Raw genomic sequence first — 25,095 nt, forward strand, 5'->3', positions numbered from 1 at the left:
GGCAGGAAAACTGGCAAAGCCTTGTTCAATTCTGGCCAAAATTTCAACGTGGTTTAGCAGAAATAGCAGCATCTCAGCAGAGCTTTGGGATTTCTACAAGGTTGTGCCAGAGAAGGTGTGAGCAGATGTAATTATAATATCAAGTATATGAAGTTTTTGCAAGACTCTTCTAGATGGTGTCAGCCCATGTGGTGTGAACAGGGGAAAGGCACTGGCCAGGAAAAGAGGAGGACAGCTCACAACTGGATTGAGGTTTTTTAAGTGATAGATGATTGCCATATTCAATGCACATATTGTCATTGCCTTCCCATCGTCCAGCCTGAGGAAAATCAGCCCAAAATGCATTCAGCTTTGCCTGAGATTTCTAAAAATCTGCAGTCTAGCTGCACTTTATCCTGAAAAAAAAAAAAATTTCTTAAAATGAAAACATTAAAATTTTTTGCCTGTTTTTCAGCTGCTAAAATATTTATGTTTCACGAACTTGTCTATTTTTTGTTTAGTTTTTGGTCTGGTGATTTTTATTTTATTTTTAATCCACAAACCTTCAGACAAATCTTTTTCTAGACTTGAGAAAATTAGTCCCTCTCCAAGATTGTGTTGGACTCTGATAGGGAAAACCACTTCCTCTTGCAAGACATGGGCTGATAGTACCTCAGTTTATCAGTGAGTGATGGACTCTGTCTGCTCTGAGTGTGAGCAAAGGTCTTGGGATCTTAGAGCTTGACTGGAAGGAGCTATTGCCAGCCAAGTCTGCACCTTTATCTCTGCAGATGTGTTTTATTTATGTGTATAAATATATTGCCATGCTTTGTACCAAGCAGATGGGCACACCATGCTGAGCATCCCAAATGAGCATCTTAACATGCAGTTAAAAATGCTGACAGTGGAAAGATTAGAATGAGGAATAAATAGTGAGATCAGGGGCTGGACAGGATTATTGGGCAGCTGTAAGAAATGCTGCCATCTCCAGAAGATAGGCAGATATTACATAAGAGGGGGAAAAAGTCTTTAAACCAGAGAACAAAATTAAACCTGTGATTGCTCTGGTGCAAATTCCAGCGCAGGTGAACGCCTGTAGTCACCTCCTAGCAAGGAGTAACCCTGTGTTAACTGTTCCTCATGGCAGTAGACACAGTGAGGACTGCATTGCCCTCTTTCCTACTGGATGGGATGCTCTGATGGGATTGCAACACTGAGTGATGTGGTGAAAAAGGCTGAGATGCTTTTGGCTGTCAACTATCTCACGAAATAAAGTAGATCCGAAGTGTGGATCAGCACCCAGACTGTGCTGAGCTGCATGAAAAGGTGAGACAAGAGTCAGCTGCAGGAATTGCATCAGGTCCAGCCTTTCTCTTTTGGCCAGGGACAGCATAATTCAGTGGGAATGCAGCAGGATTAGGTCACTTAATCTGGAGCCTTCTCCACGTGGAGCCATTCGTTAGGGTAACTGCTCTAAACACAGGTAAAGCCTGTCCTGCAGCATTAATTATTCTGACATTCATCCTCCTGGAAGCCCTGGGAAGAAGAATTTTTGCTTCTCAGTAAATGGTGTTAAATCGCCTATTTGTATGTATGCAAGCGCTTTCAAAATGCAAAGAAAACAAAATCTGAAAATCTCTGCAGAAAAGTGCTCTGGAGGGCTTCCAGCTGGTTAAAGGATTTTAAGAGCCTATTAAAGGATGTACCTTCAAAAGATCAATTTAAATGCTTTATACTCATTGTTTATAAAGTTGAAAGCATCTCTGATAGTGACTATTCATTCTCACAGCAGTCGAAGCAGAGCAGGAGCAGGTTGGTTTAACTCCATCCCTGCCGTGTCCTGGACAGGCAGAGGGAGCAGGTGGCTCTGTGGGGAGGAGTCAGCTCAGCGCAGGCACTGAGGGATTGAAAGGGCAGGAAATTGAGTTCTTGCAGTAATCCAGGCTTTCAGCACCTGGCAGGACTGGCTCGACTTGGGAACTGGGTTGTTTTGTGTGCAGGAACTGTGTTATTTTGTGCAGGACACACAGCTGCCGTGTCGGTGTGTTGTCCATCGTGTTGAAGGGCTCTGTCTGCTGTAGGAGCAGCACTTCACCCTCCCACAGGAGGGTTTGTCCTGTTCCCTGTGCTGCAATGGAGAAAGCCCCTGGAAGATGGCCTAGAAGTAGGGAATGGCTGATACATGGATGTTCTCAAGACAACCGGTTCCAGCTACGTCAGGAAGTGTTTGGACAACACTCTCCAGCACATGGTGTGATTCTCAGGGGTGCCCTGTGCAGGGCCAAGAGTTGGACTTTGATGATCCTTGTTGGTCCCTTCCAACTCAGAATTTTTCTATAATTTTATAATTATCCTGGTGCAGTAAGTGCCTTTTCAGTTCTTCTTGAGCTTTGTGGTTGTAAAAGGCTGTCCCGAGCTCTGCCATGAGACCAAACTATTTCTGTTCTGTCATGTGAGTCCGGAATCATGACCAGAAGTTTGTCTTGAGCATTTGCTCTCCAGGAATGCTCCCATGGGTGGTCAGCAAGTTGTCTGTCACCTGTCTGCAAGGCAGAGGGGCAGGGCACTCTTTCCAAGCCTCCTGCAGAGCTCTGTGAGTCTCACCACTGAGGAACAACATTCCTGCTTGTTTGCTTGACATCCACTGGCAGGACCATTGCAGGGGATAAGGGCATGGCAGAGTCTTGAGAATGAGAGAATCACAGAATGGTTTGGGTTAGAAGGGACCTTTAAAGGTCATCTAGTCCAACTGCCCTGCGGTGAGCAGGGACATTTTCAAGTAGATAACACCCCCTTAAGCCCCCTTGCCTGGTCCAAGTGCTGACAGACTCCAGAGCCTCTCAGCAGCAGGCATGAGCCATCAGTTAACTTTCCCAGGACAAGAGGAAGTGAAGTTGGAGCCTGTCTGCAAGAACATTCTCTAACCCTTTGACCTCTAGCACTCTCTTGAATTTTTGGTGGTTTCTAGAATGGGTTTTGCCACTTCCCATTTTTAATGTGTTCTGTGGCTCTGTGGATCTCAGGTTTAGGAATCTGACTCCAGTAACTTGTTGCACTTTGCTTGGTTACACCTCACTACTTAAAATGACGTAGGGCTTATCTCAACCAATTTTCCTTCGCGAGCTATTCCAGACATCTGCACTTCTCAAGAAGCAAGAGGAGCTTCCAAACCCCTGAGGAGGAAGGCCAGAGTGATTCTGTCTGTCTTTTCAGTAGTGTTTATGTACCACTCTATAGCACCTGATATATCATAAACTTCAGCACGAAACATGCCTAAGTAAAGTTTGTATTCTCCAGCTTCATAACTTAAGGCAGCTGAGCAACAGGGTTTGTATATTTGGATGTAAATTAATCTGAGGGGTTGTCCCACCTTTTCTTCCCTCCAGGATGCTGCCAAAGTCCCCAACTGGAAGTCAGAGTCCCTGGTTCAGTTAAACAGGTGCATCAGATGGTTGCTCAAATCCATGAGCAAGCAGAGTGTGACTGCTCATTCTGCTGAATAAACATGGATTTCAAGTTACAGTTAGAGATGTGTGATAAGGTGTAGCCAAAATCAGTGGACTTTATAGGGAGACTGAGAGATTTTCTCCTTCCCAGCCCACTAAAGCTGAGCCTGGCTCATTTCAAGACCCATGAGGTTTCTTCAGTCCCAGCAGGACACGTGGTTGCGGGTGTGTTGCTGGCTAAACCCCATCACCTCCCTGTGTACCTTCCCAAAGGGCATCTGTTCAAGTATTTTCCTGAATGGGCTCCTGATCTCACGTTGCTTCCAATATTTTTACATTTCTTCACTAAATTGCCCATCTTCCTTTGGCCTTTTTACTTGCTGGAACTCATTTACATGCACGGCCCCCTGCAGATGCAAGGACTTCAAACTGAGAACCTGAACCCATTTGTTTTAGTGATGGAATTTGTATTCTTTCCCCAGGAGGCCAGATCTGGCTTTGAGCTTGTTGGATGACAGGTGGGGTTTCCAGTGAGTCCATTTAAATAAGAGTGCTGTAATTAAGAGGATCTGGCTAAAGAAATTGCACAAATTAGAGCAGACAGCTGTTGTTTGAAAGGCACAAGCACTTTTGTGGTTTTTTTAACATAGACAGCTCTTGGCTTGCTGCCAGAGACACTTACATTAGATCTTATGGATAAAAAGTCTTCAACTGTTAAAAATATAAGTGAAAATAACTCTATTTCCCCCCCAGAAAAAATGTAATGGGAAATAGGCAACAGGGAAAGGAAGATATTCCTAAACTTTTTAGCACAGCCTAAAGATGACTGACTTCAGGTGTGTACAGAACAGAGAGAGGCTTTTGAAGGGAAAAAAATACTGCACCCATTTTATTTTATTCCTTCATTTATGCACAGAAGGTGAGATTCCCAAAACAGAAGTTTAAACTGGGAGCATAACTCAGTGTTCAGATGCTCTTCCTCCAGAAAAAGGTGTCCTTTCTGTTTTGTGGAGACAATTCAGCATGGAAGGGATCAATCAATCAAACCAGCTTCTGCAGGCTTCTGGTGGTGAAGTTTTGGCTGATGAAGCTGTGAGAGAATCAGTGTCATGTACATGAGCAACCTGGTCTAGTGGGAGGTGTCCCTGCCCGTGGCAGGAGGTTGGAACTGGGTGGTCTTTAAAGTCCCTTCCAACCCAAATCATACTGTGATCCCATGATTCTGTATCAAGGATTGGAAAGGAAACCTCAGTGATCTCTTCTGCTATTACAGAGAAAGATTCCATCATTTCTATGTACCATGAGGAGAGTTTTTCACTGCCCTGGTTGAACAGTTGATGGTTGCATGCAACTGGGGACAAGGACTGGACTTTTTTCCAGGCTTCTCTGATGTGCAAGTGCTCAGTGGGTATCCAGAAATATGATTAATTCATTACTTTTCCTACCAGCAAGTTACACAGAGCAGCTCTCAAGCTAAAATCAGGCATGTGCTTAAAACAAATTGCTGTGTCTGGCCAGTGTCTCTGATAACTTGTAAAGGTCAGGCCCATGTGCCTCCACGGAAGATGTGCAGGAATGCAGCTGACACCAGCTTGATGTCACACCACTGGATGGATAATGTACTGGAATGGGGACCAGAGGAGACTTACAATTGATTTTTACCTTTTCCACTAGTCCCCTGAGAAGCTTGTCCATCTGTCCTTCTGCTATACAGGCACTGTAGAGTTACTGACACCTTTCTGTGAGCCTGGAGCTCTGCTGGTAAAAATCCACAGCCCCAGCTGGCTATTAAGTGGCTCTGCAATATTTGCTAATGGTGTTTATACAAATCAGAGCAGGGAGGGTGGGTATAGGCTTAAGGAACCAAGAGGAGAAATGAGGAATCTAAAAAAGAAGCTGCTTTCTTTCCAAAACCCTCACAGTAATACTTTCCTTCCTCTTTTTGGGTGCTTTCTGAGCAGTTTGATTTTTTTTTTTTAAATATATATAAACTTTTACCTTGCTCTTCACCTCCCCTTATCTATTCTCACTTTATCTCATTCTCTAGGAAAACCTGTTTTTTGTGATGGAATACCTCAATGGAGGAGACCTCATGTTCCATATCCAGAGCTGCCATAAGTTCGACCTTCCCAGAGCAACGTAAGATGTTTATCACTGCCTTTGGGCCTGCAGGGTGCACACGAGAGAGAAGCAAACTGGGAACTTGATTTTATTCCCAGCTCTGCTACTGCCTTGCAGAGGAAACCTTGGGCAGATTATTTAACCTCTCTTCACCTTGCCCAGCTGCAAACTGGGGATGATGCTTGTGCTGGAAGCTAAGTCACTGTCAATCCCAGCTCTCTCCAAACTCAACAAAGACATGCAGGTCATCCCCCTGCCTCAATGAAGGACTAGGAGTGAGTCACTTCCCATCCTCTTTTCCCTCCCACAGAAGACTTTTAGGCTCCATCCACACAGTTGGTTTCACTCAGACATGACCTTGCTTCTTTACAACACTCTGTAGGCTCCAGGCTGCAGGACCTGCTTAACCTGAGGTTCCCAGCCCAGTGGTCAGGGGTGAAGCTGTTGTTTGTTAGAAGTAATGGGATTTTCCCTTTTTTCCCTTTTAAAGTTCAGTGGGGTGGGGGGAAAACCTATCAAAAGCACAAAAGGTAAATTTAAACAAAAAATTAATACACCAAAGGAGAATTAAAAATGTATTTAGCTTTGATTAAAGTAAATAGAAGAATTAGAATAAATGAAAGGTGCCTTTAATCCTTCTGCAAGCAAAAGGTGTTTTGAAAGTCAATATTGAAACTACTATAGGAATTACTTTTTATTTAATAATTTAATAAAAAATTCCCCACACTGTCGTTTAAATCAGTGATGATTTTTTTCAAAAGCATTTGAATGTCCAGAATTAAGGGTCAATGCATTGAAGACTGAGGGAGCACAGCTGTGCCACATTGGAGGGGCTATGATCCTCTGGTTTCATTCCCTCCTGGGAGAGCACTTTCATTCTTCACACTGAAACTGCCTCTTGGCAGCAGGATGTAGTGGTGTCCTTTGGGGAAAAATGTGCTGAGAACAAAGACTTCAAGCTCAAAACGGCTCCAGAGAAAGGCCCATATTATGGATAAGCTTTCAAAATTAGAGAAAAGTTCTTCACTGAAAGTGTGGTCAGGCATTGCAACAGGCTGTTCAGGGAGGTGGTGGAATCACTGTCCCTGTAAGTGTTCAAGAAATGTGGATGTGGCACTTGGGGCATGGTTTAGTGGTGGGTTTGGCGCTGCTGGGTTAATGATTGGACTCAATGTTCACAAAGGTGTTTTCCAACCTAAACGATTCCAGAATTCTTGGATTCTATGAAAAGCAGGTCATAAATCTGAGCAGGGAAGAGGACAGTTTGACAAGCCAGGGAGTCTGTCTGTGCTCCCCATCCCAGACTCCCACCTGCTTTTGGGAATCTCACATCACCCACCAGTAAAACACAGTCACCCCAAGCCTTCTGGAGACACCCCAGACATTTTGGGAACCTAATGCAATTTTGGCTCTTGTGGAGACATATTTTCCATCTTTTTGGGTCCAGTTGAAAGCGCCTTTGGGAAGCTCCTGTTCTAATTTGTTCCTTCTGCTGTTCAGGTTTTATGCTGCTGAAATCATTTGTGGGCTCCAGTTCCTCCATTCCAAGGGCATAATATACAGGTAATTTTACTGTAATTTAGTGTAATTAATATGCTAAATGCTAAACTTTTTCTGCTTTTCCCTGCAAGCACTGATGGCAACAGAGAGGCTGTTTCTTGGCTGTGCTTACTGGCATTGAATTTCTCTGCCCATTTCCCTTTCACAGAGTTTGGGTGTTTTAATTTGAAAAGATAGTATAGAGAAGGCAGTTTTGATCCTTCTTTCAGAACTCTGTCCTATTTCAGTTAACATTAAAACAAACCCTTGGATGCATTTACACAGAGTCATTCACACAGCACCCAGTATAGGCAACCTGTTTAAGCTTTCAACATATCAAGGTGTGTAAGGTCAAGTTAGACACGAGAAATTTGGTACATCTGCTGTGCTGGTTACCTTGGGACAGTGGTGACAAGCTCAAGCCATGTAATAACAGCAGGGAGACAGTGATATATCTTAATTTTGGATTATTAACAGCTCTACTGTGCGCAGTTCAATGGGGAGATGGGATTCGCCTCACCATCGTGAATCTGTCTGTCAAGTTCTTCTTGTAGTAAGCAGAAAGCAGAGGGCATTTTTATGTTCATCAAACCTGTGTTAAAATGTTTATGGGAAGTACCCATTTCTACCAGAAATTAGGCCACAGTCTGATTTCCCATGGCTGAAAGGAGGAACTGAATTTCTAGGGAGCTCTGGTCAAGCTCACCTTCACAGCAAAATTCAGTTACTACACTGCAGCCTTCTTTAAAAGCAGGAAACAAATAACTTGTCACAAACAAATGAGAAAGATCCCTACAGCAAACAATGTTTGCTGAACGCAAAATGAGCTTATTTCAGAGTTTGTCATGTAGTGTGAACATTAGAGCAAATGCTGAAAGTGGATGGCTTGCTCACAATCCATTCTCCCTTTAAAGCACGAGCTTTGATTCCTATTAGTACTCATGTGGGAGCCATTTATAGTCTTTATTGACCGATGATGGTGACTGCATAAACATGCGATCAATATCAGTGGCATTAAGCTAAGATGATCTCTGGTGCCTCAGCAAATTTCTGGCTCTAATTACTATTCTTGATGAGTGAAAGGAAAAATTTTCTGAAGTGCCCAAATCACTTGGCCATGTCTGTTGTTTTTAGTCCATCTTCTCAGAAAATCTGATTTAAAATATCTGCAGGACATGATGAGTTTATGGCAGGACTGCTAATGCTGACATTTTATTTATAATTCACAATTTTACTTGGAATCACTGCGCCAGTGCTGTGTTGGGGTTTGGGACCCATTTCCTCCTGAAAGGAGAGGGGTGTTTAGAGTCTGGAGCCTTGGGAATTGAGGGAAAACTGGGACATCTGGGCATTGGGTAGCATGTGTATAGGAAAAAGTATCTCATTCCCAGGAGCTGGTGATACTGCTCTGGGTATCAAGTGTTGAGAGAAAATGTTTAACCAGCCCTACTCTCTTTTCCCTTTTTCACTGAAGACAATGACAACGAGGTCAGCTGAGAACACAGAGTCATCAGTATCTCTGTCAGAGCAAACTAAGCACTTTGGAAAGTGAATAGAAATCATTTTTGAAACTACATCTCTTGTGATGTTGTAAGAATAATGAATCCAGCTGTTCTGTCTCATGCACCCACGTTTGGAAATGTTGGCTTAAATTTTAACGAATGAGCTGAGGCGTTTTTTGGCAGAAACTCCAGTCCCTGGAGCCAATGAGTTTGAGACTCATCAAAATAATGAAAGAGAACTGTAGGTGATGGGTTTCTTTGTTTTGCTTCGATCTATCGGGTGAATAAAAGCAGTGCTGGCAGCCTGAGATTGATCTCAATGTTGTAACTAAAATAAGTCATTCCAGCTGGAAATTGTGACAATATGAGTGTCTGCCACTTGGAAGGCAAATGTCTCAGTTTTCTCTGTATTTCTCTTTGATTGATGACTCCCATTTTGTTTTGGGCCATGTTCTTGCAGCAGTGAACAGTGGCCCCACAGCAACAATTTAGTGTGTAAACAGTACAATGTCCCCCACACTGTTGAGGACCAGCCCAAGCAAGACAAGGAGCTTTGCACAGAGGGAGGCTGAAGAATCATCTTTCCTGCAATTGCAGGCCATCATCTCAGGAGCATCAAGCATTAGAAATTACCTTCTTTGAGGAACATTTCTGAAAAGAAACCCACGTTGTAAAGCAGTCGTCAGCAGGAGGGTGGCTGTGCAGCAGCCTCATGGTTAGGCTTCTTGCCTGAGGTGTGGAAAATCATATAATCACAGATTCACAGAGTGGTTTGGGTTGGAAGGAACCTTAAAGACCACCTAGTTCCAGCCCCCTCACCATGGGCAGGGATGCCACCCACTGGATCAGGCCCCATCCAACTTGGCCTTTTTGGCCAAAATATGTGTAGGCCGTGAATTAGCAGAGGTTGAAAAAGAACGGTTACACCCTCAGCTGTGGGTACAAGCAAATGTGTCTGGGTGCTTTGGAACTGAAAAGGAGCAGTGATTGATAGCACAAGCCAGGCAGTGCAGGAATGTGTGTGCTCACAGACCAGGTCACCCAAATTCTACCCACATCCCCGATTAAGTTCAGCATCACTGATCCAAATGTCTACCTGAGTCATTGTCTCAATGAAAAACAAAACTTTTAGGTAAGATTTAAGAAAATTAACATAGAAACCATGCCAGTCTTCCTTTCTTTCTACCTTTTCTTCTTTACGAGCTTTTCTCTCCTTTCGTAGTTAGTTCCCACTTCAGGACCTCCTTGTTCTCCATCAATGGTCATGAGTCATCAGCTCATTTACTTTTATTTCCTTCTCTGTGCTTTTCTGTTTTCTTCCTCTCTCTGGGCTCTTTGCTTCCTGGAGTAGCTCAAAAGCTGAGACCCTGATCAGACAACAGCCTGGCAGCTGAGTGTGAAAGGCTTTGTAAATCCCGGGTTTCAGATGGTGCAGCCCAGCAGTGGTGGGGGTTCTGCTGATGTCTGGGATTATTCTAACCCTCTGCAGAGCTTGTGGGTCCTTACCTCATGCAACATTTGTAGAGCCTGCTCTAGGAGGGAGATCTGGCAGCAGCTTCAGAGAGAATACTGAGATTTCCAGGGGAGGAGAGAGTGAGAATTACCTGGTCACTGCTTGCTCTCGTTCTCCGGGCTGTCTTAGGGCTGAAGCACAAGTTGGCACAAAGTCCATCTTAGCTTCACTATTCTGCATCCTTGAAGGAAACAGCTTTTAGAAGCTGTCTTGGGTGATGTGATCCCTGAAAGTGTTCGAGTCCAGGCTGGATGTGGCTTGGAGCAGCCTGGTCTAGTGGGAGGTGTCCCTGCCCATGGGAGGGGATTGGAACTGGGTGATCTTTAAGGTCCCTTCCAAGTCAAACCATTCTGTGATTCCATGATTCTGTGTCTTCTCCAAGAGATAAATCAGTGCTGGGACAAGAGAAATGAGGAAGAGAGATACTGAAGCCCAAGAGAGCAGTTCCTCATTCATCCCTCAGCCTTCCTTTGTATTTCCAGCATGTAGGCCCTGCACAGGGGCAGAGAACAAGTTAATAAGTGTAACCTGCTGAGGTAACTTGTGTGCTTCTGGAACACTTTAAAGAAGGGGGTTTCCTTGTCTTCCTCCACAGAGACTTGAAGCTGGACAACGTCCTCCTGGACAATGAGGGGCACATCAAAATTGCTGATTTTGGGATGTGCAAAGAAAACATGTTTGGTGATGCGAAGACAAGCACTTTTTGTGGCACTCCTGACTATATTGCCCCTGAGGTAGGTGTGGGGCACAGGGAGATCAGCAAGTGCTGGGGGACAGGAAATATGTCTTAAGACATGACTGTTGTGCAGTGGTAGAGGCTGCCAAGGGTAGTAACCTGGTTTGGAGCAGTTCCAGGCCAGGAACTGGATTTCATCTTGACTCAGAGTCTGTGTTGCTGTCTGGCATTGCTTATTTTTGTGGCTAATTCATTGTTTTTGTGCGAATGACTCTGGGAAACAAGTGGAGCTTGGCTTAAACCAAGAAGCAGAATGCTTAATGGAAATTCAGTTTGGGCCATGGCAGAAGAAACTCCAAGAGGTCCTACAATTCAGGGACTGACACAGCACGAGGAACGCTGACTGTGCCCTTCCCTTATTTCTTTCAATTTTTAACCAGAGAGAAATTTGTTCTTTTTCTTTTTCCCCTAGAAAACGTAGGTGTTTTGAACTAGATCCCTCCAGAAAAGAGAAAGTTTCCTTAACCTGATGACTTCACACAATGATAAATCTTACTGTGGAGAGGCTTTGACTAATTAGGTGGCCAAAGAAAATGTTTCTTAGCTCAGAGAAAAACCTACAAGTCATCCATGCATCATGTCTGACATCGGTCTGATATCCATTTATTTACCTTTCAAGATCCCATTTGGTAATTTTAGTGTTTTCATGATGGATATTGGTGCTTTCCAAAGAGCTGTCAAAGCCTTCAGGGTTTTATTTTTCCTCTACTATAATTCATTGGTCCTTCACTGTGCACTAAGGGCTCTATTCTGGCCAAGGTTACACCACTGCTGGCTCAAGGGTCTCTTCAAATCAGTTGGATTTCTATTGCCTAAGAATGGGTGTAAGTGTACTCTGCAATCAAGCTAATTGTCTTTTATTCCACTTCAACATGCCTTTATTTAAGAAAAAAAATGCTATTTTTTGCTCATAAAAAAAAAAGATAGCCAAGTGTTGATCCTTTATCTGTGATTTTATTTTATAGAAAAGAGAAAAACTAAAATAGCTCAGAGTTTTACTTCTGCACCGTATTTATTTTAGGGATTCAACGAGTGCATATAAAACCTTTTACCTCTAAATTGAAAGCACTTCTAGAGTTTATGGATTGTCTCTCCTGCCACAGGCAGGAGCACTGGACTCTGTCAGTATTTCACTGCAGCTGCTACCACTGTTCTTTGTTACAGACCCAGCAACTTGGCCACAGCCGTGCAAATAAGGGGTTTTGGGGTCAGTAGACAAGCAACTTTTTTCATTTCAAAAAATACCTGACAAAAAAAAAAGACAGCCTGAAATTAAATTGCTGAGTTTATTTTTTTCCCAGAGAATTTCAAACAAAATAAACCTTTTTCTTTCTGACTGCCATGAAACACTTTAATTTCAATTTCCAGATATTTTAGAGTTTAAAAGATAAAGCCTTGTAAAAATAATTTCCCTTTTCAGAAGGAAAGGTTGGGATGATTTTGTCTGTAAGTGATTCAGAAAAAATATACTAAGGGGTCTTGCTGATTTTTTTTGGTTTTTGGCTCTGAGTGGAACTCATTGCATATATTACATCATATATTCAAATTTCTTTTTTGTCCTTTTTGCATCTCCTCTTTTGGAGACAGATGTAGTATAAAGCATCCCATTGCAACCAAGCTGTGGGCTCAAAAGTAAAGATTGTGCCTTTAAATGAAATTTTCCCCTCTACAGCTCTAAAATTCTGATGAGAATCCTACACAAAACAGTGATCATATGAACCTTTAGATATCTGCAATAGAAAAATCTATATATGAGCAAGTTTTTGAGGCTCTTTGAGAACCAAAGGAGACAAACAGGGGTTGTATTTTACAACAGGTAGATATTTATCTGGGTGTTTAAAATTGGGCTTATTCCCTTCCTTGGCTATAAAAGGAGCTAGTGATAACTGGTTCAGCTTTAGGTATCTCCACAACAGATATCCGAAGGCAGGTGAGATTAATTTTGCTTCTCCAGAAGGGAAGTTTGAGAACTTGGTGATGGTCCTTTAGACTCTGGCAAGGTTGTCACTCCAGCTGGATGTCACTTTATAGGTGACACTGAAAGGCACAAACCAAGGGACTGACTGAGGGCAAATTCCTGTTCCTCTACCTAAAACTCAGCTGGTCTCAAGAGGACAGATCAGCAACCTCTTTCATGTCTTTCCTGGGGAAGATTTTTCTGGGGTAGAGTCACAACATTTTAACTGAGTGATGGTCCTAAAGTACCCTTATGCTTTTTTTTTTGTAGTTCTAAAACTCAGCTTGTATGACTTCAATCAATCCCAAAACACTAATACCTAGCCTTTCGTCTTCTTGGGCTTCACAAGCCTGAAGTGAACCCTTAGAGAACAGGCTAAAGACAACTTGTCTCACCTTTTATATTTGAGAACTCTCCAGTAGCCAAGGATTAGTTCATATAACTTAAGAGTTACATGCAGCCCGTTGTCTGTAGTGCCAGGGACTGTTTTGGCACCCAGGTGTGGCTGTGCCTCGTCACTCCAGGAGCCACAAGCCCCTCACCACTGGCAGATTTCTGGCTCCTGCTGCAGGCAGAGGGAAGCACCTCTGCTATCCCGCTCCGCAGAGCAGCTTTTGCAAGGCCATGGTCTGGCCACCCGTCTGAAGTTGAAAAACTCATGTCAGACATTTTACTTCTGCCATTTTTGCTCCTCTTTCTGGGCAGATACTGCTGGGGCAGAAGTACAACACCTCTGTTGACTGGTGGTCCTTTGGTGTCCTTCTGTATGAGATGCTCATTGGCCAATCCCCTTTCCATGGCCAAGATGAGGAGGAGCTTTTCCAGTCCATCCGTATGGATAACCCCTTCTACCCTCGCTGGCTGGACAAGGATGCAAAGGACATCTTGGTGAAGGTAAGAATCACCATCCATCAAACGAAAGTCTTTCTGCCAGAATTATTGTCTTCAATTTTTTTTATCTTCAGCTGTTGTAGAGAGAAACAGATTTAGTGTCCTAGGACCAGGGAGAGTCACTGTCTTTTCTGCGGGCATCAGACTTCACATGACCTATGTCATGAGGAGATTTGTGTGTCTTCCTTCTCCTGAGTTGTGATGGTGGCTCCTCAGAGGGCACCAGACACCAGCAGAGATCAGTTTATTTGCAGAGCACTCCCTAAGGTGCCAGGCATGTTACCTCCTGGAAAAGATACTTCAAACTAAGGGCTTTGATTGAAGCAGATTGAGATGTTGAACATCTCTTTTTGGGGCACCCACTGCCATCTTTCTGCACAAACAGCCTGTATTTCTGTCAGGATTAGAGATAATTATCATATTTACACCAATCAATAAGCTTCCTTGTTTAGGAAAAAAAATCCCAACATTTTCTCCATTATGGGTTCTTCTCATGGCACTGACTCTAGATAATTACACATTCCACCCTGCTTAATGTCTGCATTATCAGCAGAGAATTTAACCTATGGAATCAACATTCCAGCTTTTTGTAAGAGAGCCTGAGAGGAGACTGGGAGCAAGAGGGAACATCCGCCAGCACGCCTTTTTCCGGGAAATCAACTGGGAAGCTTTGGAAGAGAGAAGGATGGAGCCTCCTTTCAAACCGAGAGTGGTAAGGATGGATCTTCTTTCAATTCCACGCATCTCAGGTCTTCTAAACTGTGCATTTCTGCTGGTTGCCTGACCTGATCTTCACAACTACTCCTTTGTGGTGGCTGCAAGCCCAGGTTTGGCACGCCTACACCTGAGAAACCATAAATTTCTCATCTCTTTCTCAGTTACTGCAGCAGAGTAACACTTTCCCTTCACCACATAACTGCAGCCCCTTCTGAAAGGATTATCTTTCATTGAACTGCAGAAGGTAAAACAGTTCAGGAACCAGGTGTTTGGCTAAATCAGGATCATTCTGACTATTAATAACAGTCTAATTAAATTATTATACTCCTATTAATAGCAATAATAGAATTTAATTTGACAAGCACATCATACTTTTATTTTACAGCCTTTCACAAGTGTTATTCAGTTGATGGGTTCAGTCTGCCATGTTACAAAGCTGTAACATCCCTGCCTGGCAGAATTCCTGGATCACAAGCTCAGTGCCTCCTTTATAATATTTATATTTACTGGCTCCCATCTAAAGGTTGAGCTGAGCCCATAGGAAGCAGCCTGATAGGGCCGGTACCATTGTAATGAAGATCTGACTATTAGTGGTTTGACATCAGTTTTTTTTTCCTTTTCTTGAAGAAATCTCCAAGTGACTGTAGCAACTTCGACAAGGAATTCCTAAATGAAAAACCCAGACTCTCCTGCGCCGACAGAGCACTGATTAACAGCATGGACCAAAATATGTTCAGCAACTTCTCTTTTGTGAACCCTAAAATGGAGAAGATATTTTCCTGAGATCTGCCTTACTGAAGGAATTCTCTGTAATGGTTTGAGTAGCACTTTGTCAGCTGAAGACTGTGCATGGTTATTTTTATCAAGAACCCTCCAGAAAAAAGCACCTCAGTGAAAGTTTGTACCATGCCTGGAGGCTTCTGAGTTATTCCAGTCCGTAGCAGATGCCAGCCCACTCTTCACTGATGATAAAGTTTCTTTGTGGTATCTTTTGGTGTCTCTTCTCTCTCTTCCCAATGTTCTTGAAGTTGAGAGCATTTGAAAATGAGGAGGTGCCAAAACCTGTTCCCCACTACTTGTACACGCAGCCAACAGGTTTCTCTGTAAGGAAAAATAAGTATATTTGAGCTTCTGGTGATTTCAGTGCCCATTTCTGCAACTCTGACTCAGACCCACCTTCTTCTGAAGGAAAAGTGATTTGCTCAAGGCCTGATTGGATGCTTTGGTAACCTCCTCTCGTCCATATGCAGAATTGCCCATGTGTGCACAGTTTTGAAGCAGAAATTTGCTCCCTACACCTTTTAAAAACACTGTTCATAGGTGTTAAGTCTCAATTTTTCTCCATGGGACAAAGAGACTTTCAGGTGCCCATTCCACCATCTGTACATCTCAATGGATCGTTACCAAAGGAAGTGCCAAGATCAGTACAGAAAAACAGTGGTTTACACTTAGTGCCTGAGCAGGGAGGATGGGAAGTTGCAGAATGCTTCGAGAACCCTGTTCTAAAGCTTTAAGTGTCCTCTCACACACCAAACTCAGGGCAAGGTCTGGATGGGGCTTTCTGACGTGTTAACTTAAAACCACATGAGAAAAGTGCAGCATGTTTCCTCAAACCATTGTTTAAGCATTGTAAAAGTCACAGAATTGGGGTATTTCACTTGAAAGGTAATAACTGGTCCTGCAAAGGCTGATTTACTTTCTGTTTCTCTAAATGATGTGCCAGCTCTTTGGTACAGGTCAACGAGCTGCACACGATGGTCACAGGGCAGGAGGCACATCAGGTGAGGGTGGCCTTCACCTTCACCTTGTGACATTTTTCTGTGTGTTCTACCCCTTTGCAGCCTGTGGGAATGTAGATGGGTTTGAAAAAAGTCTTTTCTGTGATCCTTTCATCATGGGATCTTTTTAAATAAAGGTGCACTCTCTTCTGAGATTGGAGATTTGTGAAACCACCCAGTTACTCCTTGTCGCTGAGACACCTGTTAAAAGCTGGGTCAAAATCAAGTCAGAGCCTAAAAAGAAGATTTTGTAACAACTTAGGCTTAGACAGCTGCTCAAGTTGGTGTTGGGGTCTATTTGAAGAACATACATTTGGAGCTTTGTTGCATCAACCTCATGTCCATGAAGAAGAAAAGCTCTAGAAGGTGAGTTATCCCAAATTCAGGTTCCCTTCAGAGGTGCCTTCCTGGCTCTGCTGGTCTGGGCTGTCAATTTGGACCTCCCAACAGGATGTATGCAGCCTTGAAGGCAGCACTGGGATATCACTGGCAGTGACTGCAGGCACAGAATCCAGCAGGAACAAGAGCTGAAGTGTGTGAGGTGGACAAGAAGAGCAGAACACCCTGAGAAAGGTTTCAGTCCAGTGACTCTGATGAAATCCTTGTTTGTGCTGTATGAAACGCAGGAGGGGGCATCTGTGCTCGTAGTTTGTGGAGCTGGTCATCGTGTTTAATTAGAACAGTTAACATGAATTTTTTAAATGCCAGTGCTGTTTGTACAGTTTAATAAAATGTTGTGTATAAATGGGAAATAGGCATTGAAGTGATTAAATAGGGACAAAGAGCAGAGGTGCTTAGAAAAGCCATTAAAATCACTCTGTGCTGTCTGGGGAACGTTCCCCAGGGGAATTTCAGCCCATAAATACACAGCAGCAGCAAGCACTTGAATAACTGTAACTACTCCACAGGGCAATAGTTAAACCAAGGATTTGGTGCTGTGCAAAGGTATCCAAGAAGAAAGTGAAATGTTCCTTTTCACTGCCAAAAAGTGACACGGCACTGAATGGGGTCGGGTATCTCAGAGGGGTTGCAGAGGAGATGTGTCCAGGTTGTTACTAAAAGTGAGTGATTCGGGACATCTTCCTTCAACACCCGAATGAGGCTGGGTCATCCAAGTCCTGCGAGGGCCTGAGTGTGTCCATGACTCTGGTGGAGTCTGGCTGGCCTGATCCAGACTAGGATTGCATTTCTGAGCATTTGAAGACTGGCAGTATCCCTAAATGATGGTGAGGGATGTTCTCTTTGCAGCAGCACAGCAGTTTGGGCTTGAAGCCAATGCAGGGACAACCCAAGAGCATAGACTAAAGAAGGAGGGTGCTGGTTCACCTCTTGTGGTTAAGTCACTGAAGAGGAACAGGCTTTAACACCTCTCTGATCAGAGGCCAGGCTCTCTGCACTCCTACTGTGGTTCTATACAGCCACACGTAAGAGTGCCTTGTGAAGGAGCCCGTTGAGTAACTGCTAGAGCAGGCATAGCGTTAGGATTAGTGTGAAGCTTGTGATGCAAACCACAAGAAGAAGCACCTGCTTCTCTTTGCAAGGCGTCTTCAGCTTAAAAAGCCAGTAAACCCATTGAGGATGGGGGCAGGGACATGGGGAGAGGTGGATATGAGCCACCACGAACGTGCTCACTGTGTGTCCCACTGTGTGAGCAGCCTCCCAGCTGTGCCTGTGGGGTGTGAAGAGTGACGTGGGAAGCAGCAAACGCTTTCCTGTGGTGACAGTGATTGAGAGATAACAGCCAGGGAGGGCTGAAAGCCAAACACCCACGCAGAAATGAGCAGGAGCCCAGGTACTCACCAAGATGCTCCTTTGCCCTGGCTGAACATGGCACCTCCATTCCCATCTTCTTTCCCTTTTTTCTCTCCCCTTCTCCGTAAAAATGTTCATTTTATGGCATAGTAGATGGGGCTTGCCAGGTTTGGTGATTCATTTCCTGACAGCTCAATCCTGTTCTGGAGCCCAGTGGGATCACAGCACTACTGCAGGGCCATGGCACCAGCAAACATCAGGGTCTGACCTCCAGCACCACTTGTTTCAACTCAAGCTTTGGGAGTCCCCAAAGCACCCAAATGCTCCTTACTTGGTCTTGCTGCCACACCTGATGGATATATGAATTCCTACTTGTTGGCATCCACCAAATCAGGATGAGTGGGAGTCACCTGTAAATGACAGCCCTAATTTCAGGACTCCTGCAAAGACTTCCAAGAGGAGGTGGGTTGGTCTCACAGCTCCTCAGCGTTCAGAAGACAAAACCAAGCTCTGTCCTACACCCCACCATGCTCCTTGCAGCCTGTGCTGAAAGGAAAGACAACTTTGCCCAGTGGTTACAAGACATTCTTGCAGTGCAGAGGTGTCACCAAAAGTCCCTGTCCGACAACACAACTCCAAAGAGTGGGTCCTGGGAGTCGAAATGCTCTTCCCTTTGTAATTATATTTGTACCTCAGCTATCTAAAACCCAAGAGAGAGATCCCAGCTGGGACCTAACGTGGTCTCTCACTCCAGGGATACCACATCACCTGCAGCCACCAGATCATCATCAATGATGTGTCTTGTGGTGTGAAGCCAGCGGAGGTCTCAGTGCAGGCCTCAGGAAGCTTTTCTACCTTCCTTGCTTACACAGAAGTTTTATCTCTGGTACATCACAGCAGCCAAGACAGCACATGCAGAGCTGGTGAAGTACAGGAAATAAGTGTATTTTTGGCTCTTCTGTAACTGGCACTGGGTGCAGCTCAGTGACTGCACGCGCTGTAGTGGGGTCCATTCCGCTGTTTGTGACAGCCACCTTGGAGTCCTTTATCTCTTACATCCCCTCAATGTTTATGTATGTAAAGATAGAATTAAAAATAGATGAGAAGTGAAACAAAGAAAAAACCGGCATCGAGTCATGGAAGGTGAAGCAAGAGCAGAAAAGGCAAGTAAGGAAGAAAAGAGGGATATAGGTTGGTGTAGTATTATGTAACACTTCCCTTCATCCATTGGTTTCAATTAGAGCTCTGCTGTTTTCCTTCAAAGCCACTCGTACCATCCTAGAGTTGCTTTTGTAGCCAAAGCACAGAACTTTTGGAGATTTCAGAGAATGGGACAGGCTGAGACCAGAATGGCTCTGATCTGGCCTCCCAGGTAGTACAGAGATGCCACTCCTGCTCTGGCATCTCCCTTAGAAATCAGGATATTTCTGCTTTGAATCTGGATTCAGGTCCCAATAAAATATTTTAATTAGGCTGTCTATAGCAGAGGAATGCAGTTTAACTGCTCACTTTTAGTCAGGTAGCATCTCTGAGACACCCTGGGTTATCCTGAAGGACTTCTGCTGAATATGGTTCTCTCCTATAACCTGTGACTTATCCCACCCCCAACAGCCATGGACACCTCTCTGTAAGCAGCAGAATCAGGCCTGGAGTTCACCCTCCAGCAGGCACCTGCACTCAGCCAGTCAAGTCTGGTAGGAAGAAACATCAAAAATTACTTATCAACGTGATTTCTGCAGTTGCTGAAGAAACTTCATGAAGGAAATCCTCCATCCTCCTGGTACATCCTCATTAAGGGGGACCAGGGGACATTGCATTCCTATTTTCACTGGCAAGCATATTCCCTTCTCCCATAATAAAGCAATGACAATGAGAGAGACACAAAGCTCAGCATTTACGATCTTTTGAGAACTGTCTTTGCTCTTGAGGGGAAACACTTTTAAGCTAAAAGAAGGTAGGTCTAGATCAGATGTTAGGAAGAATTTTATTTTTTTTAATCAGAGGGTGGTGAGGCCCTGGCAGAGATTGCCCAGAGAAGCTGTGGCTGCCCCATCCCTGGAAGTGTCCAAGGTCAGGTTGGATGGGGCTTGGAGCAACCTGGGATAGTGGAAGGTAGAATAGCAAGGGGTGGAATGAAATTGGCTTTAAGGTCCTTTCCAAACCAAACCATTCTGTGATTCTGTGATCCAGTCACAGGAGATCACCATAGGAGAGACTCAGTTAAGACAAAGCTTAAAGGCATCAGCTCTTTCTCATTCTGCATTTTCACATGTTAAATCAAAACAAAACCCCTTAATCTCTGTTCCAGGAGTCAACTGGATTCTTCCTGTCTGGGACCCAGTGATCACTCAACTCATGCTGCTCCTCTGCCTAAATAAAAACCTGCCAGTGCACAGCAGCTGGGGAGGTGAATCATTATTTTAATAATCACCTAGAGGAAAACATGCTGCTTGAGTAGAGAGAAAATAAAAATTAAGTATCACATTTAATTTATGATGTGGCCTTTTATTTTAAAGGAACATAAACCGAAAATATTCAGACATCAAAGGAAGAATTTCAGCTTTCACGTCTAAATTCTATTTTATTATTGTTGTTAGCCTCCCAGTAGGAAAGGAAATGAGTTCTCCGGTAATCATTTCCATTTAATTTTCAGCTCCCTTCTGTTGATAGCATCATGTGTAACCTTTTTTCTAACAGTTACTTTAAATTGTGTATTTTGATATTCCATTCAGCTGGTGGAGAAAGAAAAATCACTTCTAAAAAAGCCATTTTATCTCTGCTGTTCATGAGCTCAGCAGGATAATGTGATATCTCAGTGAGCATATTTATTTTAAGTTATTGGTATTTTCCACCAGGGTGAAATTGTTCAAGATATAACCTCTCATTGCCTCCCCTCTTCCTGCCCAAAAAATGTCATGGGGCCAAAGCAGTGGAGAAAAAGGGACAAAATAATCCACCCAGCAAATCAACCCAGTTCTGGTCATTCTGGACAGAATGAAAAGAGTGAAAAAACCTGACGAAATGGGGGAGATGGAGCACACAATTATCATAGGGATAATAAATCCCTGGGCACAGTGGCATTTTTGAGATGGTGAGGCAGAAGCCAGCAGTGACACCAAGTGACCTTTCTTGTAAAGGTGTTAAAGCTTAATAATGTGGTTTGGTTCTTCAGGAGATCCAGTGACACTGGAATTCAGGTGGGAAGAGTTGTTTCTTTGTGCTGGGCTGTCTCTACACCGAATCACAGACTTGCTTCTCTTTCTTCGGGGGTACTGAAAAGAAATGAATAAATAGAAAGCCTCCACAAAAGACCACAGCAGCTTTGGCTGAAAAAAACAGCCAAAAGCAGGGCTTGAACCTTCTGAAATGAGGACTAAGTGCCTTAATATTTCAATTAAAAGCCTGGTTGAGAATCAGCAACAATTTCACAGACTTATGTGGAGCAACCACTGAAGGGAGACAGCTGTATCAGCTCAAGCCACTGCTTTTAGCAGCTGCAGCCACCTTGCAGCACTTCCCATGTTCCAAATGGAGAGTCTCCAGTGGAGCTCTGGGGAAATGTGATGGGGTTTTTTATTAGCACAGGAGCATATGGGAGATTAAGATCTCATGCTTCCAAAGTCTTCCAAAATTTTATGTCTAGACATAGCTGAGAAGGTGACTAGGAAAATTCAAGGCTGGGGCTGCAGAGGGCCACTGCAGGAGAAAATGTGCATTTCTTCTTGGTATAAAATAAAGATTGGTGGCTGTGGAGTCACTGTCTGAAATGCACATTTCCTCCTTGCCACCAGTGCTCAGCCAAACACTCTGAAGAGCGGTGAAACTCTGACCAAGCTCTTTGTTTTCCCAAGAAATAACTCAGCACTCCAGTGGAGGCAGCTTTCGACCATGCCCTACCACAGGTGTAGCTCAGTGTCCCTGGCACAACGCCTGATATACACTCGGGAATCAGCCCCAAACATCTGCCTGTTCATTTGATTAAAGATTTTTGATTAATCTTGGGCTGCTTCTGCTACAGAGGAGAGGTCTGGAAAGTGTTTTTATTTGAGTGTGGCTCTGCAGACAACATAAACCTTGCTTAATATGGTAAGGATCCCTTTTTTTCATGGTCTGTAGACCTGAGTTTAATTTTAAGTTTGGAATCTATTTTCCATGATAGGACAGGCCTTATTTCTTTCATCTGACTTTAGCTATAGGGATCATGGAATCATAGGATGGTTTAGGCTGAAAAAGACCTCTAATGCCATGGACTCCAGCCATTAATCCAGCACTGCCAGGTATTCCAAGGGTCCAGCTCAACAAGACAGGGAGGTTCCCCACACGATCAGCAGAGGCACATAGAGAGGGAGGTTGATCCCATCCCAAACAGGGGTTCAACAGACAAGTCCAGTGAAACACTCTCCAGCTGCCTGTAAGATCAACACCAGGACTGAGCCAATATTGTGTCAGTGACACATCTGCAGCCCAGGTAATATTAAAATGCTGTAGAAATTAGGTCTGTGATTTATACCTGTCGTAGAGTGTGTATAGTGTAGGTGTTCGTACCTGAATAAGCACAACCTCAGCTCCCTCTACAGTCACTAAGGACTAATTATTACTGTCAGAGAAACTTATAACCCTCTTATGGCCTGCCCCTGGAGTGCTAAGTATTTATTACCTCGATAGCAAGCACCAAAAATGCTGTGAAGTAAACCCAGTTGTGATTTCTATGATATCCTGGCTAAGTTCCTGGTGATAACACCAACAGGCTGAAAATATTACCCTGATCCCTCACTTCCTAGATCTGCCATCTCCAAATAAGGAGAAATCAGCCCATCCTGAGGTGACCTCATCCAAAAAATTCAGAGTTATTATTCCAGATTCACACCACTGTAAAACATTCCAGGTATCTCCTGAGTCCTTAACAATGGCAGGGCAGCAACAGGCTGAGACCTCTTCCCTTTGGCTCACCCCTCTGCTCTTCTGCGTCTGCAGATGTTCATCCTCCTCTCACCTTTCAGCCTATAGAGGAGGGATTTCATCTCTCCAGAATTATTTCAGAAGTTATTTTGTGCCAGTCGTGCACTTGGAAATGCCCAGGTGAAGCCTCTGGCTCTGCTCCAGGGCAAAGAAAAAAAAAATCCAGAAGCCTCAATAAATTAACTTTAAATAAAATTCATTCAAGTAGCTGTAATGAGTATCAAAATATTCTTCCTGTGAGTGAAAGAAATCAGTTTTATCTACCCTGAATCCTTCCTTCAATGCTCTCAGCAATGTCCTTAGCAAGTTGAGGATTTGGATCCACAATTCCTGCATGTCTGGCTGTCTTTGGACATGGAGATTTAGTTCATCCCAGTCTCTCTCTGGGTCTTTTTCTCTCATTCACTCACTGTGTTTAAATTATTCCTTCCTTTTTACTCACTCAGCAGAGAATTGAAATTTGCTGATGTCAGGATCTCGGAACAGATGGGAGAGCAGTATTGATTAGGCAGTTGAGAGTAGGACATAAATAGCTTGTTAAAAGTAAATAATAATAGTTTAAATGCTGTGTACAAACCTTTATAAAACCTAGTGAAGCAAATCGAATAATCCTCCCAGAAATCCATCCAAGTTTTTTAGCAAGGTGATGAAATTCAAGAGCCTTTTCCACTTACTTATGTTAGTGCTGATGTAAGAGCTGATTGAATCAACAGTCTGGAACTGCCAGAGATGAGCCTGCCTTCAGCATCCCAGCCAAATGAGATGTTTGCAGCTGATGTGTGAAAGGGAAAAGAGAATTGATGCGGGAGAGAGAGCAGGAGGACAGGAGCTGCAGAGTGCGAGCCAGTTTTGTTTGGAGTGGGGAGGGAAATTTATTGTTCATCATAAATTCAGAGTCTGGGCCCAAACTTACTGCTGTGTGTGACATCCAAATTGGGGTCTAAGGCAGGGCATGGTATAAAGCCATGGATGAGATGCATCCTTATTGATTTGGTTTAGGTTTGATATGTACAAAGCCCTTCAGAATTGAGAGCTTTGTGAAGTCCATGCTTAAAATCCATCTGTTCCTCCAGCCACAAACCACACAGTACCCAGCTGGTTGCGACTCCCAATTATCATGGTAGATATAAAAAAACAGATTAAAATTCTAAGGTTATGTATCAAAGAGGAGATCTGGAGAAATAAAATTCATTTTGAGCTTGGGCTGCTATTATCCCTCGTGCAAATGCCATGTTTTCCTGATCCATGTCTCTGCTGATCAACCAGAATCAGGACAAAGTCTGCAGCAGAGACTGAGTCACTGCAGGAGAAGTGTTCAAAGTTATAATAATAGCTCAAGATGAGGAACCGGATATTTTTACAAAATAAAAAAGGGAGGAGAAGGGAGGAAATAAAAGGTCTTGCAAGTTATTTGTTAGGGAGAAAACAGGATTTTCCTACGGACCCATTCCCTGTTGTTGTCACATTGACCTATTTCACCCAAGGAGGTGCACAAGGACATGGTGCACCCACACTGATGGCAGGGCTGGCCCTGTCCCCTGGAATGCTGGAGATGACTCCTCTGGAAGGACATTGCTTCCCTCAAGTGTTCATCAGTGCTGCTGCACAAGAAAATGCTGGAATCTCACTGCCTTCATCTCCTGAGCACTGAATTTCACCCGTCATGTGGGGTTGGGCACCATGAAATGTCTCCCTGCTTTCACCATGAAATGTCTCCCTGCTTTCACCACGAAACGTCTCCCTGCTTTCTTCCTACCCTGGTGCAATGAGCCAGGAGGAAACTCTCTCCTTTGCACCTCTGGCTTGTTCAAGGTTTTCAGTGACTGATTTCAGAAAAATTGGAATGCCCTGAACAGATGCCCTTGGGATGTTTTCAGGTGAAACTTCTCACAGATTCGAGGCGCTTTGGAAAAATCCTCATTTAAAGAAAAAGTGAGAGATCCCAAAGACTTTTAAAGCAGATTCTACCTCACAATGAAGAGATAAATTAAATATCTGGCCCCAGGACTTTCAGCAGAAGCGACAGCCCAGGAATCTGAGATATGGGCCCACTGGAATACACAGCACTTCAGGGAAGCAAAAATTCTTACACAGCCTCATAACCAAGAAGACAAATCAATTAAAGATTTTGAAACAAACTGCCTGCAATGAATAATTAACTAGAGGAAATCGCTGCTGAAGGATAATGTGGAGTTTAACAGCACA

At 43.7% G+C, this 25,095-nt stretch overlaps 1 protein-coding gene across 2 annotated transcripts in view; it reads left to right on the forward strand.

The window, feature by feature from the left end:
• Positions 1-16,931, forward strand: part of PRKCQ (protein kinase C theta) — a 61,871-nt gene extending 44,940 nt beyond the window's left edge. For both annotated transcript variants that reach the window (XM_032107203.1, XM_032107204.1), the window contains 6 exons: positions 5,473-5,564; positions 7,047-7,109; positions 10,696-10,834; positions 13,499-13,687; positions 14,268-14,396; positions 15,029-16,931. In XM_032107203.1, coding sequence (XP_031963094.1) covers positions 5,473-5,564; positions 7,047-7,109; positions 10,696-10,834; positions 13,499-13,687; positions 14,268-14,396; positions 15,029-15,184 — 768 coding nt within the window. In that variant the 3' untranslated portion in view covers positions 15,185-16,931. The remainder of the gene's footprint in view (positions 1-5,472; positions 5,565-7,046; positions 7,110-10,695; positions 10,835-13,498; positions 13,688-14,267; positions 14,397-15,028) is intronic.
• Positions 16,932-25,095: the final 8,164 nt, after the last annotated feature.

This window comes from Corvus moneduloides, chromosome 4, assembly GCF_009650955.1.
Source record: "Corvus moneduloides isolate bCorMon1 chromosome 4, bCorMon1.pri, whole genome shotgun sequence".
Lineage (NCBI taxonomy): Eukaryota > Metazoa > Chordata > Aves > Passeriformes > Corvidae > Corvus > Corvus moneduloides.